The sequence below is a fragment of the Aulonocara sp. 'chitande type north' Nkhata Bay genome, linkage group LG18 (assembly GCF_057382095.1).
Source record: "Aulonocara sp. 'chitande type north' Nkhata Bay isolate Kocher_YH1m ecotype deep benthic linkage group LG18, A_spYH_male_GT1.1, whole genome shotgun sequence".
NCBI classification, from domain to species: Eukaryota; Metazoa; Chordata; class Actinopteri; order Cichliformes; family Cichlidae; genus Aulonocara; species Aulonocara sp. 'chitande type north' Nkhata Bay.
In genome coordinates this window covers 26551963-26571704 of record NC_141361.1, presented here as the reverse complement: position 1 = coordinate 26571704, position 19742 = coordinate 26551963, and the positions used below count along the sequence as shown (strand labels likewise).

Genomic DNA, 19742 nt, shown 5'->3' with positions numbered 1-19742 from the left:
CTCCTGCTGCTCTTGATTTCAGGGTGTTCCTGTTCAGGGTGACAAGTTGCTGAAAGTTCTCACATGTGGTTTTCTTTTCTGGAGCCTCCAGACAGTCATACACCTACAAACTCACACATTTCTTTTTGCCGTTTGTTTGTTTTTGCAGTTTTGATTTATTGATCATGGCAAAAAGTTTGAGAAAAACTTCATCACTTTTTACTAGGGATGGGTACCGGTGTCCGGTGCCATGATGGCACCGGTTCTGACATAAACGGTAGTAACCAGACCGAAAAGCAGCGCACATTTCGGTGCTTTATTTCGGTGCTTTTTTTTCCTGAGCTGTGATACACTTTAGATTCTAGCCAATCATTTTACGTTTCCGAGGATAGTAGGCGGGGCCAGGTACGTACGTTCTGTTAGAGCAGAGCTACAGATTAAAAATGTCCAAGGCGAATCGGTCAAAAGTCTGGCTGTACTTCATAGCAAAATATGCAAACTCAGCAGCCTGCCACAAGTGCTTTAAGCTGATACTGTGATACTGTCAAAGGAGGTAACACCTCAAATCCGATGAAACACCTGGCGACGCATAGCGTTTTTTTTTAAAGCCCAGAAATGCGCCGTATTTGATAGCTTGCTGCGAGACCTCACACCGAGCACATCTACTGCGGGTGGGTTGCCTGTTATGCAACATCCCCCAAAAACACGAAGAGGAGAGTCCTGGCCCCTAGCCCTGCCAGTGTAGCAGAAATGATGACGGATGATGGTGGCAGCAGCCGTTCTTCTCTGCGTGAGTAGCTAATTTACGTTGAGTAGGCTAACCACGTTATTACATTAATGCATGTAAGGTGAACTAGCAAACATCATCATAGCTACATGCGGCTGTCCTCTTGTTTGATGGCAGATACTCCCTTCACCCTGGCTAAAAAGGCTAAAATGACCAAAGAAAAAGTGGAAAACAGTTAAACATGAGAGGTTTAGGACAAAGTTTGTGTTTTTTTCCATTGTTTAAGCGCTGCTCCCAGCCAAGAGTGATACCATATATGCCCCATAGCTGCAGAAAAGGCTAACATTGTTATATTTTTACAAAAAACAGCTGAACATGAGAGGTTTTTGGACCAATTTTGTGTTCTCCATTCTTTAAGCACCGGTTTGAGCACCGTTTAAGCACCGGCACCGTTTCAAAAGTACCGATTTGGCACCGGTATCGGATAAAACCTAAACGATACCCATCCCTACTTTTTACAAATGTGAAGAATGTTTAAACTATCGAATTGTCAAACAGTTCTGACCAAAGTTACGGGAAAAGCCTCATAAAAATAATAACTTTGTTTTTATTTCTTTACTGTTTTTAACCCTTTAAAGCCGGTCGGAGTGGGCACGCTCTGTTTTGCGTAACTATTTTTAAATCCTGGTAGCACTGCAACCACTTAAGCTAGCGCAATAATTTTTTTTCCATACATCCACGTGAAATACTATGAATGCTTTCCAGATGCAGTGTATGTATGACCAACAAATTTTTAAAAAAAGCAGCCTAACACCCACAAAAGCAGATAGATCACTCATTACAGATTTTCCTTATTCAACTTATTCATAAGCTTCATAACAATGCCATGTGTTTACTTCCCCATCGTGCACAACCAGACGAGCCCAGACATATCTGACAGTTCGACACTTTACACTATTTCCTTTGCTTCCTTACCTGAGTGAGTCCTGAAGTGCATTTCCAGACTTGACTTTCACAGCAACTTTCTGCAGTATTTATTTATGCAGACAACAAAAGAAAACAACACTTGCCAAAGTTACAGGCTACTCTGGAAAGGAGAGAGAGAAGCCGGTGACAACAACAACACCACTCCACTAGAGAACAAGCCCGTGGTTTGTATAACATACTTCTGCCAGACTTTCTCTCCCAGATGAGCACTTCTGTAGTGGACTGTCAGGTTATCATGGCATCTAATGCACTTGCCACACTCCTCACACTGGTGTGCTTTCTCACCTGTAATAGAAATGGGTACAGTTAAAATACTGTTTTTAAGTGTTTTAACGCTGTACCATGTGACTGTGTGGAGGCAAAGCCACGAAAGTAACAAGTAAAACTAGAGAATAGCACTGCCGTCCCTTCCATGCTCACCAGAGTGTATTTTCTGATGTTGGGTCAGGTGATCGTGGCGTATGAAGGTTTTCCCACAAACATCACACTCATACTCAGTTTTAGGCCCGCTTCTTTTCTCTCTATATCTCCTACCCCTTGGGTCTATTTTCAGGAAACATGGGATTTCTTTCCACTGCTACGCCGATGACTCCCAGATTTATTTCCCACTTAAAAAGATAAATGGCTTCTCAGTAGACCCGCTGCTCAGATGCCTTGATGAAATAAGGACTTGGATGGCTTTGAACTTTTTACATTTTAATGAACAGAAAACAGAAGTGATGGTTTTTGGTGGCGCTTCTGAGGCCACTATTATAGATCTTGGTTCACTGGCACAGTATGTTAAACCAGTCATCACTAATCTGGGAGTTAAAATAGAGGCAAATCTTAAACTTGAAAGCCAGGTCAGAGCTGTTGTAAGATCTAGCTTTTTTCATTTGAGGGAATTAGCCAAAATAAAGCCTATCTTATCGAAACAGCATTTTCAGACAGTAATCCATGCCTTTGTTACTTCTAGGCTGGATTATTGTAACGCACTTTATTTTGGGGTTAGTGATGCGTCCATTAGGCGCCTGCAGGTTGTGCAAAATGCTGCAGCACGTCTTTTAACTGGAACAAAAAAGTTTGAGCACATTACCCCTATTTTAATTTCACTCCACTGGCTACCTGTACATTTTAGGATTGTTTTTAAAATTCTCTTATTTGCTTTTAAATCTCTTAATGGCCTGGCCCCCCCCTACCTCTCGGAGCTACTACAACCATATACACCTGCCCGTTCCCTTAGGTCCGCCAATCAGCAACTCCTTAAGGTACCGAAAACTAAGTATAAACTTAAAGGTGATCGTGCTTTTGCTGTAGCTGCTCCAAAGTTGTGGAATGATCTGCCCTTGCATGTTAGGCAGGCCTCTTCTCTCTCTGAATTTAAAAGTCTTCTTAAAACATATTTATTCGCTGAAGCCTTTGGCATTGATTAGAGGGGTTGACTCAATTTGTTTTAACATGTTTCAATTTATTGTATCTATTTATTTTATTGTATCTCATTTTAATTTTCTTTACGTATGCTATTAACATGTACAGCACTTTGTGAAACTCTGGTTTTATGTTAAAGTGCTTTAGAAATAAAGTTGGTATGGTATGGTATGGTATACCGCTCGTCATCATGGTGGACTCTGAGGTGAAGCCTGTCCAAGGAACATCCATCCATCCATCCATCTTCATCCGCTTTGTCCGGGGCCGGGTCGCGGGGGCAGCAGCCTAAGCAAAGAGGCCCAGACCTCCATCTCCCCAGCCACCTCCTCCAGCTTATCCGGGGGAATACCAAGGCGTTCCCAGGCCAGCCGAGAGATATAATCTCTCCAGCGTGTCCTGGGTCTGCCCCGGGGCCTCCTCCCGGTGGGACATGCCTGGAACACCTCACCCAGGAGGCGCCCAGGGGGCATCCTTGTCAGATGCCCGAACCACCTCAGCTGGCTCCTTTCGATGTGGAGCAGCAGCTGCTCTACTCTGAGCCCCTCCCGGATGGCCAAACTTCTCACCCTATCTCTAAGGGAGAGGCCAGCCACCCTTCGGAGGAAGCTCATTTCTGCCGCTTGTATCCGCGATCTCGTTCTTTCGGTCACTACCCACAGCTCGTGGCCATAGGTGAGGGTAGGGACGTAGATCGACCGGTAAATTGAGAGCTTCGCTTTTACACTCAGCTCCCTCTTCACCACGACGGACCGGTGCAGCGTCCGCATTACTGCAGCTGCAGCCCCAATCCGTCTGTCGATCTCCGGCTCCCTTCTCCCATCACTCGCGAACAAGACCCCGAGATACTTGAACTCCTCCACTTGGGGCAGGAGCTCATCCCCGACCCGGAGTGGGCACTCCACCCTTTTCCGGCTGAGAACTATGGCCTCAGATTTGTAGGTGCTGATCCTCATTCCCGCTGCTTCACACTCGGCTGCGAACCGTTCCAGTGCGAGCTGGAGGCCCTCACCCGATGAAGCCAACAGAACCACATCATCTGCAAAAATCAGAGATGAGATTCTGAGGCCACCAAAGCAAAAGCCCTCCGCCACTTGGCTGCGCCTAGAAATCCTGTCCATAAAAATTATGAACAGAACTGGAGACAAAGGGCAGCCCTGGCGGAGCCCATCACCCACCAGGAACGAGTCCGACTTTTTGCCGGCAATGCGAACCAAGCTCTTGCAACGGTTGTATAGGGATCGAATGGCCCGTAGCAATGGGCCAGACACCCCATATTCCCGCAACACCTCCCACAGGACACCCCGAGGGACACGGTCGAATGCCTTCTCCAAGTCCACAAAACACATGTAGACTGGTTGGGCAAACTCCCATGCACCCTCAAGTATCCTGGAGAGGATAAAGAGCTGGTCCAGTGTTCCGCGACCAGGACGAAAACCGCATTGTTCCTCCTGTATCCGAGGTTCGACTAACGGACGAACTCTCCTTTCCAGCACCCTGGCATAGACTTTCCCAGGGAGGCTGAGGAGTGTGATCCCCCTGTAGTTGGAACACACCCTCCGGTCCCCTTTCTTAAAGATGGGGACCACCACCCCGGTCTGCCAGTCCACAGGTACTGCCCCTGATCTCCACGCAACATTGCAGAGGCGTGTCAACCAGGACAGCCCTACAACGTCCAGAGCCTTCAGGAACTCGGGGCGGACCTCATCAACACCAGGGGCTCTGCCACCAAGGAGTTGTTTAACTGCCTCAGTGACCTCGCCCCCGGAAATTGGCGGGTCATTCCCCTCATCCCCAGACTCTGCTTCCTCCTCGGAAGACGTGTCAGTGGGATTAAGGAGGTCCTCGAAGTATTCCTTCCACCGCCTGACAATTTTCTCAGTCGACGTCAGCAGCGCTCCGCCAGCACTATACACAGTGCAGGTAGAGCACCGCTTTCCCCTCCTGAGACGTCTGACGGTTTGCCAGAATCTCTTCGAGGCAGTCCGAAAGTCTTTTTCCATGGCCTCTCCGAACTCCTCCCACACCCAAGTTTTTGCTTCAGCCACTGCCCGAGCCGCATTCCGCTTGGCCTGTCGATACCTGTCGGCTGCCTCCGGAGTCCCACAGGCTAATCAAGCCCGATAGGACTCCTTCTTCAGCCTGGTGGCTCCCTTCACCTCTGGTGTCCACCATTTGGTTCGGGGATTACCACCACGGCAGGCACCAACCACCTTGCGGCCGCAGCTCAATGCAGCAGCTTCGGCAATGGAGACGCTGAACATGGTCCATTCGGACTCAATGTCCCCAGTCTCCCTCGGAATGCTGTTGAAGCTCTGCCGGAGGTGTGCGTTGAAGATCTCGCGGACTGGGGCCTCTGCTAGACGTTCCCAGCACACCCTCACTACGCGTTTAGGTGCACCAGGTCTGTCCAGCGTCTTCCCCCGCCACCTGATCCAACTCACCACCAGGTGGTGATCAGTTGACAGCTCAGCCCCTCTCTTTACCCGAGTGTCCAGAACATATGGTCGCAGATCTGCTGATACGATTACAAAATCGATCATCGACCTACGGCCTAGAGCGTCCTGGTGCCACGTGCACTTATGGACACTCTTATGTTCGAACAGGGTGTTCGTTATGGCCAAACTGTGATTAGCACAGAAGTCCAATAACAGAGCACCGCTCGGGTTCAGATCAGGGAGGCCGTTCCTCCCAATCACGCCCCTCCAGGTCTCGCTGCCGTTACCCACGTGAGCATTGAAGTCTCCCAGCAGGACAACAGAGTCTCCAGGTGGAGCACCCTCCAGCACCCCCCCCCCAGGTACTCTAAGAAGGCTGGGTACTCTGAACTGCCACTCGGCGCATAAGCGCAGATGACAGTCAGGACCCGTTCCCCGACCCTAAGGCGCAGGGAACAAACCCTCTCGTCCACCGGGAAAAACCCCAACGTACCGGCAGCAAGCCGAGGGGATATTAGGATACCCACCCCAGCCCGCCGCCTCTCACCAGGGGCAACTCCAGACTGAGACAGAGTCCAGCCCCTCTCCAGGAGACTGGTTCCAGAGCCCAAGCCATGTGTAGAGGTGAGCCCGACTATATCTAGCCGGTACCTCTCAACCTCACGCACTAACTCAGGCTCCTTCCCCACCAGAGAGGTGACATTCCATGTCCCTATTGCCAGTCTTGGCAGCCGGGGGTCAGTCCTCCAGGGCCTCCGCTCCTGGCCGCCACCCGGCACACAATGCACCCGACCCCTATGGCGCCTCCTGCGGGTGGTGGGCCTGCGGGAGGATGGGCCCATGTCTCCTCTTCGGGCTGTGCCCGGCCGGGCCCCATGGACTAAGGCCCGGCCACCAGACGCTCGCCCTCGGGCACCCTCCCCGGGCCTGGCTCCAGGGCGGGGCCCCGGTAACCCTATCCCGGGCAGGGTAAACTGTTCCCTCGGTGTCCTTTTCATAAGGGTCTTATGAATCGCTCTTTGTCTGGTCCCTCACCCAGGGCCAATTTGCCATGGGAGACCCTACCAGGGGGCAAAAGCCCCCAGACAACATAGCCCCTGGGATCCCTGTGACACACAAACCCCTCCACCACGATAAGGTAGCGATTCAAGGAGGGGAACAGTTTAGCCAATATAGAGAACTATAGCTATAACTATAGCTATAAAAACGGCATATTAATAATTGAGAGTTTGAAACTTTTGTCATCATCAAGCCTCTCCAAAAGTCACTGGACTCACCTGTAGCAGCTGTCACTATGGAAACATCAGCCACAGATACCACAGAGGTCAGGTTTCTCTCCACCCTGAATCATCAAGTGCTCCTTTAAGGTTGTCATGTGATGAGAACATTTCCAGCCATGTTCCAGTTACTCTGGTATGATGATTTTATAAATGTTCAGTTTGGCGCACCTTAAAGTCTTCTTTCTGAAAAATGGGAAAAACACAGATTTTGCCAAATCCTTCCGCCTCATATGAATTTGGTAAAAACAAATGTTCTTACTATACACCTGGAAACATTTTTAGTTGCTAGGCAGCCACGCCAAACCTGTTGGGATGCTGTAAACTCAAGTAAAGGAGAATCTAACTGTGCTTTCTTATATTTTCCCTCATTTTCCCTGACATCTGTTTCTTAACAAAAACACAGAGCTTGTAGAGATCTAGCTGACAATCAGAGAATCTCTGATTTTAAATCAAACACACATTAACCAGAAAACCTGTGCTTCTACATGTTTGATGTTTCGTAATGGTGACCTCTGATTACAGCAATCCGGGAAGTCTCTTTGAAATCTGGGATCTGTAAACAACCTCATAGAATTTATCCAAAACATTTTCTGAGAAATTCAGGATCAAATGAATAAACATGGACTTTTTCTGCCATATAAAAGTGAAATACTGAAGTGTTTTCTTGACAATGACTGCGTCTCACGGTCAGAAGGACTAAATATTCACAGTAAATGAGACAACAGGAGTAAAAAAAAATATGAGTCTTTGTGCATTCATTTGTCTTTATTTTAGTCCTGTCAAAATTAACGCATCTGGAGTGCAGAATGACTCAAAATTCCTGAAATGTTTCTGTCAACGCCTTTCGGGCAGTTTGTCCAAACAGAGTTACCTTCGCACATGCGCAAATGGGCAGTTGATCTGGTAGTGACGGGCAGCTGAACCAATCAGCTCAATATGGAAAATGATGAACACACATTGGCCCTCTCGATGGGAAATTTGAGTATTAAAAAAATAACAAGACGGAACAGTCGACCAACGTAAAGTATTATTATGCACATTGTGCAAGAAGGAATTTTCTTTTCACTAAAGCACCTCCAGCTTAAAATATCACATTGACGCAACGCATACGTTAGCCGGGGATGCTGCTAGGACTTTGGTTAACGCGTCACTCAGCTTGCTACAAACCACTCACGGAGCATCGGGGACTCAGTAAGTCTACCTCGGAAATATTGACTGACACAATTGCCAAGTGGATTGCAAGAAACTGCATGAATGATGCATTGAATGATATTTAATCGTGATTAATCAAAATGAATCCACAGTAACCCTGTGATGAATCTGATTAAACATTTGTTTGACAGCACTAATATATATTATATATTAGTGTAAACTAACCTATTAGTATATAGTTTTTTTGTTTTTGTTTTTAAAAGTTGTATTCCACAGGCGAGAACCTGTGCTACAGTTTTCTTTTATTGGTTTGGCGCAGTTTTCACAAGCAATTGGTACATTTTCAAAACTCTTAGTACTTATATCACAACAGATCATCAAAAGTGCTCCTTTTTCAAACATTTCAGCATATTTTCAATTGTGTCAGTACAATACACATAATGACAAAATATCCTTTTCACTACACAAAATAAGTGTTTCATCTAAATAAATGTTTCGTTCACAGTTACTGCCTTTCAAAATGTTATCACTATAAAATTTTTGATTTGCATCTCTTATTATTCAGTTTAATACATTTGTCTGTCATTTAATTCAACTGATCTTAATGTTTAATCAATGAATCATTCATTATGTCCATGGATTTTCAACTTGACTGATTGTTGTCTGGTCATTTGTAAGTTACACATAAGTTACACATTGCTGCAAGAGCTTTCAATCTAGAAACACTATAATTGCTAATTGTTTCCCCTTGATGATCACAATTAGTTACCATATAAGTAGAACTGTGTTTGAGACTTTGCACTGTTCAAATATGGAGCAGGATAGACTCGTAGGGAGAGGAAACCTTCATCGAAGAGGTGGTGGTGCTCCTCGACAGAGAGGTGGTCTTCAGAGAAATGTAGGCAGAAGACAACGCACCATCATCTCTAATGAAGTCCGGGCCATCATTGTTGACCATGTGGTTAACAGAGGCTTTACCATGGCTGAGGCTGCCAGGTTGGTACAGCCTAATTTACAAAGGTCAACTGTCAGCTCTATCATCAGAACTTTTTGCCAAGAAAACCGGTATGTCTGCTATAGCAACTTCACTTCTAAAATATAGTACTCTATTGTATAGATGAACAACATGTAATTGTCAGTTTACAGTAATGTAATTTGTAATACTTCAATATTCACAGTATATGATTGTCCTCAGAATTAACAGGAGACAACCTGGTGGTGGTCGCCCACGTGTTTTGACTGACCAACAGGAGTTGGCTGTGGTGGAAATGGTCAGGGCAAGGAATGACATGCGGCTAAAAAAACTAACTAAATTATCATTTTAGTGGGTGATGGAGCTGGACGCTGCTGTGAATCATCACAAGTATATTTTTGTTGATGCGGCCGGTTTCAATCTGGCAAAAACTAGACGCAGAGGACGTAACCTTATTGGACAAAGGGCTACCATCCAAGTCCCTGGACAACGTGGGGGAAACATCTCTATGTGTGCAGCTATATCTGAAGATGGTGTGGTAGGCTGTAGACCAGTTCTAGGGTCATACAACACTGAACACCTGATAGTTGTTTTTTTTAAATGAACTGGAGCAGGCCTGTCAGGGAGAAGACATCGTCTATGTTGTTGTGTGGGGTGGGACAATGTCAGCTTCCACCATGCACAGCTGGTTCAGGAATGGTTTCAAACACATCCTCGCTTCATGACCCTCTATCTTCCACCATATTCCCCTTTCCTCAACCCAATTGAGGAATTCTTCTCTACATGGAGGTGGAAGGTGTATGATCGCCATCCCCATGAGCATGTCTCCCTTCTTCAAGCCATGTGTGAAGCTTGTGGTGATATAACTGCTGAGCAATGTCAAGCCTGGATTCGTCATGCCAGGAGATTTTTCCCACAGTGCCTGAACAACGAAGACATCCACTGTGATGTTGATGAAACTTTATGGCCCAATGTTAATGACCAGCTTGATTAATTGTGTAAAAGTGATTAAAAAAAAATAAAAATATATTTTTCTTATGTAAATTACTTGGTTTTTTTCTCCCTTTTTCGTGTGTGTATAATTTTTTTTTTATGTCTGAACATAAGTGTAAAATTTTCTGTGTGAAGTTTTACAGTTCAGTTACACTCATTCATCACCAAGGACAATTTGAAACGCTTACCTTGTATTATTTGCTCCTGAATGAAATGATTGGTAAAAGTACTAAGTTGAAAAAAGATCTTACTGTTTTGTTTGGGTGATTAAAGCAAATGTTCTCAAAATATATCACAATGATCATATGTTCTGAAACAATGATTAAGTGGAATGAAAATATGTGCAAATACAATGAAATCATGACATCAGATTTGAAAGAATGACTAGTGGTGTTACAAATGTGATCAAATGTGAGTTTTGTACTGAGAGATTTGAAAATGCACACTTTAGTTATGAAAATAGTACCAACCAATTAAAAAAAACTGTAAAAGATTGAAGAAAACTATACAAATTCTCTTTGAATTTAAGCATACATTCTTTGTGTTTATTCTCCATTTACTTCATTAGTTCATGAATTTTAGTTACAAGTTTAAATATAAAGTTGAAGAAAATGTAATTGTGGCCAGGCTATTGATCAAGTAATTGCGATTAATTACAGAAAATTGTGGGATTAGTTTTTTTTAATTGGTTTGGTCTGTGAGAGCCAGAGATTTTCCTTGTTTGAGGTGACCAAATACTTATTTTCCACCCTAATTTACGAATAAATTCTTTACAAATCCTACCATGTGAATTCATGGATTTTTTTTTCACATTCTGTCTCTCACAGTTGAAGTGTACCTCTGGTGCAAATTACTGACCTCTGTCAACATTTTAAGTGGGGGAACTTGCACAATCGGTGGCTGACTAAATACTTTTTTGCCCCACTGTATATATATATATATATATGTTTATATATATATATATATATATATATATATATATATATATATATATGTATGTATGTATGTATGTATGTATGTATGTATGTATATGTGTATGTATATATACACATATACACACACACACACACACGAAAAAGGGAGAAAAAAAACAAGTCATTTACATAAGCACAATATATTTATTTTATTTTTATCACTTTTATACAATTAATCAAGCTGGTCATTAACATTGGGCCATAAGTTTTCATCAACATCCCAGTGGATGTCTTCATTGTTCAGGCACCGTGGGAAAAATCTCCTGGCAAGACGAATCCAGGCTTGACATTGCTCAGCAGTTATATCACCACAAGCTTCACACATGGCTTGAAGAAGGGAGACATGCTCATGGGGATGGCGATCATACACCTTCCACCTTAAACTGAATAATAAGAGATGCAAATCAAAAATTTTATAGTGATAACATTTTGAAAGGCAGTAACTGTGAACGAAACATTTATTTAGATGAAACACTTATTTTGTGTAGTGAAAAGGATATTTTGTCATTATGTGTATTGTACTAACACAATTGAAAATATGCTGAAATGTTTGAAAAAGGAGCACTTTTGATGATCTGTTGTGATATAAGTACTAAGAGTTTTGAAAATGTACCAATTGCTTGTGAAAACTGCGCCAAACCAATAAAAAAAACTCTAGTTACATTTTTTTAATCTATTCACAGCAATAGTTTATTTATACAACATGTCTGAGAAATATGGACCAGAGCCAGAGTTACTCAGCGCAATGTTTACTGTGTCCTGACTTCTTAGTTCTTTGGGGGAAATTCCCAACAATTATTAACTCGTCCAGCAGAACACGGCTCTTTACTCTGCCTTCACATCGTGCTTTCATTGCTGCAAAATGTGTCTCAGGACTCTTGGATTTGTCCTCGTTTTGTTTCCTGGATTACTTCAAGGTAAGAAGATTCAATTCTGTTATAGTTTGTAAATGTGAGACTTATGTGGGATTTTTAAAAACATTTTTTATTGTTTCAGCACAGGGTTGTGATTCTCCCAGACTGGTTCATGGTAACTTTCTCCCCAGACAAGAGACTTACTCTGACAGAACCACGATCACTTATTCCTGTGATAACGGATATAAACCTGTAGTGGAGGGTTGGTGGGCAACCAGTACCTGTGAACGTGGGAAATGGTCTCATGAACCACAATGTATAGGTAGGTCAGTCCTGGGAATGGTGAATGTGCTTTAAAGCTTCAATATAAATTCTGTTCTTAAAAAATGTAATTAGTTTAGATTTGCTAATAAATAGACTCATCTGAGAAAAAGAACAATGAAATCTGATTGTTTCAGTAAATAAATATAAAAAGCAATAAAATCCAATAGCAGGATGGTGAAGTTTAATTTAATGTTTTTGTGCCAAGTGCAAAAAAATTTATTTATAGTAGTTTTAAAGAATTACAAATCAGGAATTTCAGTCTCCCACAAGGAAAAATAAAAAAATATCTTACAGTAATTCCTTGAAATAACTATTCACAAAGTGTTGATGGTGACTCTGGTCTGTTTTTCCTCAGATGAAAGCAGCTGCCTTCCACCAACTATTCCCAATGGAAAGTACCGGCTGGTATACGGCTGGTATGAGGATGGAAGTACACTAATGATAACATGCGATGGAGGATTTGAGCACCAAAACCACTTCACCACCATTACCTGTGGAAATGGAAAATGGTCCTCTGCACCAGTCTGTGAGAGTAAGTCTGCCACATGTTTGACTCCAGTTAGCTGTTCAACACTTTTTTTTCTGCTTCTATTCATGACTTTTTATTTTTACAGGAAGTATGAGTGCATGCAGTGCACCTCCTAAAATCCCCCATGCAGTCATCATTCATGGATACCAGGAAGTGTTTGCAGCAGGTTCAGAAGTGCAGTATGAGTGTGAAGACGGATACACTGCACACACCGAGAAATCTGTTTGTATACAGGGAAACTGGACACCAGTGCCAACATGCAGTAAGCTGACTGTTTAATGAGATCTGCATTTATGTATTTACTTTTTCTTATTTGGCAATAATCCACAGTAAGTTTAAAAACAACTAATCACATGACACTTGAAGGAATATAGAACATAATCCAGGAAGTAAATGCACCAGTGCATGAATATGATTGGTGGAAATCATCAAGTGTTCAGAAAAATAATAAACATTTGAACTCTGTAGTCTGCAGATGCAGAATGTGTCATGTTTACATCCTGTTCTGCTGCTAATAATCAAAGTTTTAAAAAGTAAATATATAAATATAAACCTAAAACATTAAAAAAACAATAATTTCATTGAAAATTATCATAATTTTTTGAAAGACTGAAAGAGAAAACGTTGACATATTCTGAGTTTTTTAAATTAATGAAAACTTCTCAAAGCTATGACCTGGTTAGGGGCTCTGGTGGCTCTTAGATGGTGTTTTCCTTGTGGCTGCGTACAGAGGAGATGGGGGATGGTCTGTGCTGGCGGACGTTGGTTACTGGCCTGGTAGCCTGGCTGCCCCTGGGTGGGTTCGGGACAGGCGTGGAGGCTTGGGGGTCTGGGTGTGCTCCACCCCCGGGACTGGGGCTCTAGCTGGGCCTTGGGGGCTCGGGTCCTGGTAGTTGTGTTGCTGGGGTTGTGGGTGGGTGGGTGCATGGGGGTTATGCCCCGGTGAGGGGTCTGGGATGCGGGGCCTCCCTGCTACTGCAGATAAGGAGGTGGTCTGCTTGCCTCCACCCCAGAGAGAAGGGTTACATCTCCTGGGTATGGTTTGCCCCTCTGGGGGCAGGGGTACCCGGACCTGGGATATATAGAGTATGTTTGGGGAGTGTGAATGTGTGTACAGTGTCTATTTGTGTCTGTCTCCACGTCGGGTGAGTGCCGAGTATTTGTTTGTGTATATGGGGGTGGGAATGCACGTTTGTGTCTGCGTGCGCCTGTTCATCTGTGTCTATATGTCAGCTTGGGTCTTAGACTCCACCTCTCTGGGAACATCTCAGGCTCTCCGAGGTATGGAGGCCTATCTCCCCTCACCACACTCCCTACCAGTGGCTGATGCCCTCAGACGTTGGTGTGTTGGTGGTTCTTGGTGTCTGGCGCTGGGAGCACATGTATGTACCAACTCACTCCTGGTGGCCGATTGGCGGGGCCTGGCACCTGTGACCCAGCTGGGCCTGAGGCTCGGTCCTCTCTGGCACAGCTGGCTGCCAGCAGAGCCCGCGTGCACATCACTGCAAGCCCCTCTGGCCTCTGCTCCGTGGCTGCTGGGTGACCTGTCGTTTGGGGCTCTCCTCAGCTCTTCCCAGGAGGGTGGCGCGGTTGCCCCCGTGGTGGTCCTCCTTGGGTCCTCGTACTCTGGGGCCTGGATCTCCTCCATACCTGCTTCATGCCCTGGGGGACGGGGCTGTGGCTCCCCACACTCTCTAGCAGATCATTACATGGAGAAACCTTTTGAATACAAATTCAAATTCAAATTTTATTTGTCACACACACACACAACCATACACAGTATGACATGGGGGTGAAATGCTTGTAGCTGTACAATGCCCGACCATTAAATGACAGAAGAAAGTTTTACAATATTTACAATTTACAGTTTACTACAAAATTTACAAATTAACTTAGGAATTTACAGTAAAGAATGTGCAAATAGCAGAAGAGATTATAAAGATAAGGATTATAAATTATAGGAATTATAGGATTATAGGAAATGTGTGGTGGTGCGTGTGGTGACGTGTGTGAGAGTCCAGTCTTATAGTGACGTGTTTGGGAGAGTCCAGTCCTACACCTGGTTCAGGGCCCGAATAGCCTGGGGGAAGAAGCTCCTCCTCATTCTCTCTGTTTTGGCCTTAAGGGAGCGGAAGCGCTTCCCAGACCTCAACAGTGAGAAGAGTCCATTGTTGGGATGGGAGAGGTCCATCATAATCTTCCTAGCTTTGGACTTGCACCGCTTGGTGTAGATGGACAGCAGGTCAGGGAGCTCTGATTGAATGATGCGTTCTGCCGAGCGCACCACCCTTTGCAGATCTCGTCTGTCCTGCTTGGTGCTGTTCCCAAACCAGGTGCAGATGTTTGACGTCAGGACGCTCTCGATGGTGCAGGAGTAGAAGTTCTTGAGCACCTTCAGTGGCAGATGGAAGTCTCTAAGTCTTCTGAGGAAGAAGAGACGCTGACGGGCTTTCTTAACCAGGGTGTTGATGTGGCAGGACCATGACAGGTCCTGAGTGATGTGGACACCCAGGTATCGGAAACTGTCCACTCTCTCCACTGGCGTGCCACTGATGATGAGGGGTTTGTAATTCCTCGCCTGCTTTGTAGTGAAGTCCACGATCAGCTCCTAAGTCTTGCTGATGTTTAGGAGGAGGTTATTCTCCTGGCACCAGGTCTCCAGGTTCCTAATCTCCTCCAGGTAGGCCGTCTCGATGTTGTCGGAGACCAGGCCCACAGCAGCAGTGTCGTCAGCAAACTTGACAATGGAGGTGGTGTCGGATGTGGCTACACAGTCATAAGTGTACAGTGAGTACAGCAGGGGGCTTAAAACACAGCCCTGAGGCACTCCAGTGCTGAGTGAGATGGAGGGGGAGACTTGTTTTCCCACCCTCACTGATTGGGGTCTGTCTGTGAGGAAGTTGAGGATCCACTGACACAGTGATGAGCTGAGTCCTAGATCCGTCAACTTGGTGAAAAGTTTAGAGGGAATTATTGTGTTGAATGCTGAACTGTAGTCCACGAACAGCATCCTAACATAATTCCCTCTGCCAGTGTCCAGGTGACTCAGGGATGTGTGGAGCAGGTGAGATATGGCATCGTCTGTGGAACGATTAGTCCGGTAAGCAAACTGAAGTGAGTCGATGGTGGCAGGAAGTGAAGAAGTGATGTGATCTCTCTACAAGCGTGCTGATCCACACAGGTGTGCACACAGGTGTACACACGGGTGTTCACAAACACAAACTACACCTTTCTTGGCTGCTACCTCAAAGCACATTGTGCACTGTCGATCTTGCGTACTGCACAATAACATGTAATATTTAGTATCTACTGTTAGCTAGTTTATTGTGATGGTGTTGTATTTATTATGTTGCTCTGTTTTGTTTGTTGTCTCTTCTGTTTTTTGTTTTTTATCTCCATACAGGTGATCCAGGTGTTTTGTTTGGTTTTTCTTTTTTTCTTCTTCCCCCCTTTCTCACCATCTCTTCTCTCCTCTTATTTTTCTTTCTCTCTCTCTCTCTTTCTTTCATTCTCTCTCCCTGTCCTATCCCCCAGTCATGTCTGTCCCGTCTGTAACAACCGAAAATCAAATCAAATAAATACATAATTATAATAAAGGTCAATCAAATGGACCAATATGGCAAAGCCATGATGATCCACTTGGTAAAGTAAATCCGCTTGGCATCTTTCTTGGCCTTCAGACAACAATTCTGATAGTTAATGATCCAAATGGGACAGGCAAAAAAAAAGAAAGAAAGCAAAATAACTGTTTTGTATCTTTCAGGATCTTCAAATGGGGGAGACACACGTCTTCGTTATACAACAAGTAAATAAGTACATTATTTTCTCCTTGAATTTATTGATGCTGACAAATCAGAATGTTAAGTGCATTACCTCAGCGACAGTTTGGTATGTTTTCAGAAATATTCCTGCGTTTTCATTTCAGTTCAAAGTTGCGGAAACTTCCCTGTTATTGAAAATGCTGTTGCTCAGCAAACTTCACAATACCATTTGACATACCGATGCCAACGTTTGTACAGATTAGTGGGTCCAGAAAGAGTGAAGTGTATCAGCAGTGGCATGTGGTCAGACTTACCTGAGTGCAGAGGTATAAACACATCAATGATAATCATTTTTAAGGATCTCTTAAAGCGTTGGGGAGAAATTTTAATTTAATGGTTGTTTCTTGTGTCCAGCTAACTTCTGTGCTGTCAACACCAATGACAATCCTGCATACAAATCTGTGGGAACTGTGCACATAGAAAATTGTAAGGAAGAGAGAGTGGAGTGTGTGAAACCACACAGCTGGTCGTTTGAACATTATTCTAAGGTTCGATGCATCAATGGAAGAGTGGAGGCAACTGAATGTAAGTATTACTGTAAACTCTCTATGTTTGAACGTGTCAGTCAGAAAAGTTTTCAGTGCTGTGTTGCCTACATGTTAACACGTTTTTATTACCTATAAGAAAGAAAACTTTTTAATAAATAAAACAACTGAACATGAATCGTTTTAATAACAACTACATTTTAAAAGATCTGAGCACTTAATGTCTCTGTGTGTCGTCATATCCAACCAAGCTTTTACAACTTTAAACTTCTTTAAACACAGAAAAAAACTGCAGCAACTCTGCTGATTCACTGATTCGTTGTTTCTACCTTAATTTGTTGTCACCAGAAGTACTGCACAGGCACCTGTCACACCTTGTAGTGTATGCTGCCGCCCTGACAGCTTCCCTTTCCCTGAACTAATGCCTGTGATGTGGAAATTATTAAAATGACTAACACATATTTTTTCCTATCTGCTTTTAAACCTGAAATTATCCCTGGCATTTCCACTTGGCAATTTCTAGTGGAATCACAATAGATCTTATAGACTCTATTAATATGTATCTCTTTAATCAGAATCAGAAATACTTTATTAATCCTGAAGGAAATTATGGGTTACAGCAGGCAGCGTGCTGGTTGGCATGCGCACTCACAAAGGAACCCTCCGACCAAACATACTTACACAACATCACATTGGGGAGATAGGTCAGAGCGGTAGGCTGATAAGAAAAATAACGAAAATACACAACATGAAGTAAGAGGAGGACATAAAAGCTCCACCCAGACTGAGCTCCTGAGGGGAGAACAGTTTGAGAACAGAAAAAAACACCTCAGCACAAAAGCACATGAATTGTAATACACCATAGAAGCACATGGCAAGCAACAGGGGTGGGTAAGGGGTGCCACAGCTGGCACCGATATGGTAGACGCATGAAATGATGGTGGTTTCCTTTAGTGCAAACAACTGCATGTTAATTTTACAGTCGATCTAAATGTCCGTCACTGGTCTCTCAATCTCCCGTTGGAGAGCCGTGAGCTTCTCAGAGATGTTATCAATTTTGCGCTCAAAGAGCATACTCTAAGTGCCCACAACAGCATCAAGCTTCTCTTGATCTTATCCATGCTGCGTTTGATGAGCACATTTTGAGAAGTCACAACTTGTGCCACGGTTTCAATCACAGCAGGCAGCCTTGTGGGGTTTTGATCAGCCATTTCCGCTTTCTTCAATTTCCGATAAGCTAGGGCCAAGCCAGCTCCGATCAGCAAGAACCCCGTTATCATGCTTCCGAAAAGGTAGATGTCTTCAATGTCCTCAATCGACAGTCCCGCCAGGCACACGACCCTCTAGTTCCTCCACCCATCCATCGTGTATCCGGCGGGGAACGTCCCTCCAGGACACTCGGGCTCACCCGAGCCCAGGCTTCTCATTGAAAGGAGAGTGTGAATTGCATTTAGGGACCAGTTGATCAAATCTATAATTCCTCTTTAAGGTTTTAACATATGCAGAAAGGCTTTAAACAGAGTTTACTGTGTGATCACCTTTAATGAGGCTGATAAATATGTTGTTTACTTTGTGCCTCGTGTAAACACAGGGGACTATTTAGTAAACAACCATATCCACTTCTATAGAAACTTCTGCCTCATGCAGTGATTTAAACAGTATCCCAGTAAAGTCGATTAAACAAAATATTAAACCTGATAAAAACTGTCAGCAGCTTGTAGACATGTAGAAAACTGAACACACCTCATCTGCAAATGTTAAGTAACTGAAGTGTTCACACTGAGCTTCTGCATCACTGTTTACAGGTTGTAACTGGGTGGAACATGCAGTGGTGAGTGTTCCTCTTTAAAAGAAATGCTGTTATTGCTCTGATCTGTCATTTAAAGATGCTTAAATGCAGAATCACAACTTGATTTTTTTACACTCGTAATTTATTCATAAAACATATTTTCTTCTAACCAGAGGTGCAAAGCACAGCTGTAGCTGAGGATTTCCTCACCACCCTGGAGCTTTTAGAGGAGACGCCTGACATATGATCACATCATCATTTTCATCTTTGAGAGTGTGAGAGAAAATGGTTTGTGTGCTCATATATGAAACAAAAACACAGCTGAACTGAATAAAGTCTCCTCCTCATAAAGACTCCTGCTGCTCTTTACTGTTCTTGTTTTTAGTGTTTATATCTGAAGAGCATCGATTTAAAATCAATCAGTTCTCGTTATAGGAAGTTATAGGAAACAGTAAAGAAATGAGAAGAAGTAATCCTTCTTCTTCTTTTCTTTACTGTTTAAAAACACAATTATTTCCCAAATATCAAAACAAGTGTATTATTAAGATTATTGCACATTTCATTACACTCATATGCAGTGAATCTGCATATGAGTGTAATGAGTGTAATGCTGTTGCCTTCCTGTTAACACACACCTGAATGCTCTAGACCTGCAAAAAGCCAAAACCTCTGCTTTGATAGATGTACTTCACAGAACCACATAGTGCTCTGAAGACTTTTTTTCACATGACTGTACAGCATTGAAAACACAAAAACATTGCATATGTACAGGTTTTAGTGCGGTTTATGCTCCCACCCAGAATAGGTCTTTTTCTGGGAAGGTAAATGGTAAATGGCCTGTATTTGTATAGCGCTTTTTAAATATGCAAGGAAGGCCTTGCATATTTCAACAGGACAACACTAAACTGCATCCTGCACCATCTTTACAGCATCACTTTGTAGTGCAGGAGTCTGGGTGCTGAATTTGCCTGCAGTTTAACTGAAGGGAAATATTTGAGACAAAACCAAAGACAAAGACGCAACACAGCTAGAA

At 43.7% G+C, this 19742-nt stretch overlaps 1 protein-coding gene across 2 annotated transcripts; it reads left to right on the top strand.

Annotated features, from left to right (window-relative positions):
• The first annotated feature begins 11678 nt into the window (after positions 1-11678).
• Positions 11679-19062, top strand: LOC147308756 (complement factor H-related protein 1-like). 2 transcript variants are annotated; one of them, XM_086272794.1, is made up of 9 exons: positions 11679-11824; positions 11904-12083; positions 12441-12617; positions 12700-12876; positions 16378-16419; positions 16540-16701; positions 16790-16960; positions 18726-18751; positions 18883-19062. In XM_086272794.1, exons 1-9 carry the CDS (start codon positions 11770-11772, stop codon positions 18901-18903), a joined length of 1011 nt encoding a protein of 336 aa, XP_086128920.1. In that variant the 5' UTR covers positions 11679-11769; the 3' UTR covers positions 18904-19062. The 2 variants fall into 2 exon arrangements, with proteins under 2 accessions (XP_086128920.1, XP_086128921.1); XM_086272795.1 differs by lacking the exon at positions 12700-12876.
• Positions 19063-19742: the final 680 nt, after the last annotated feature.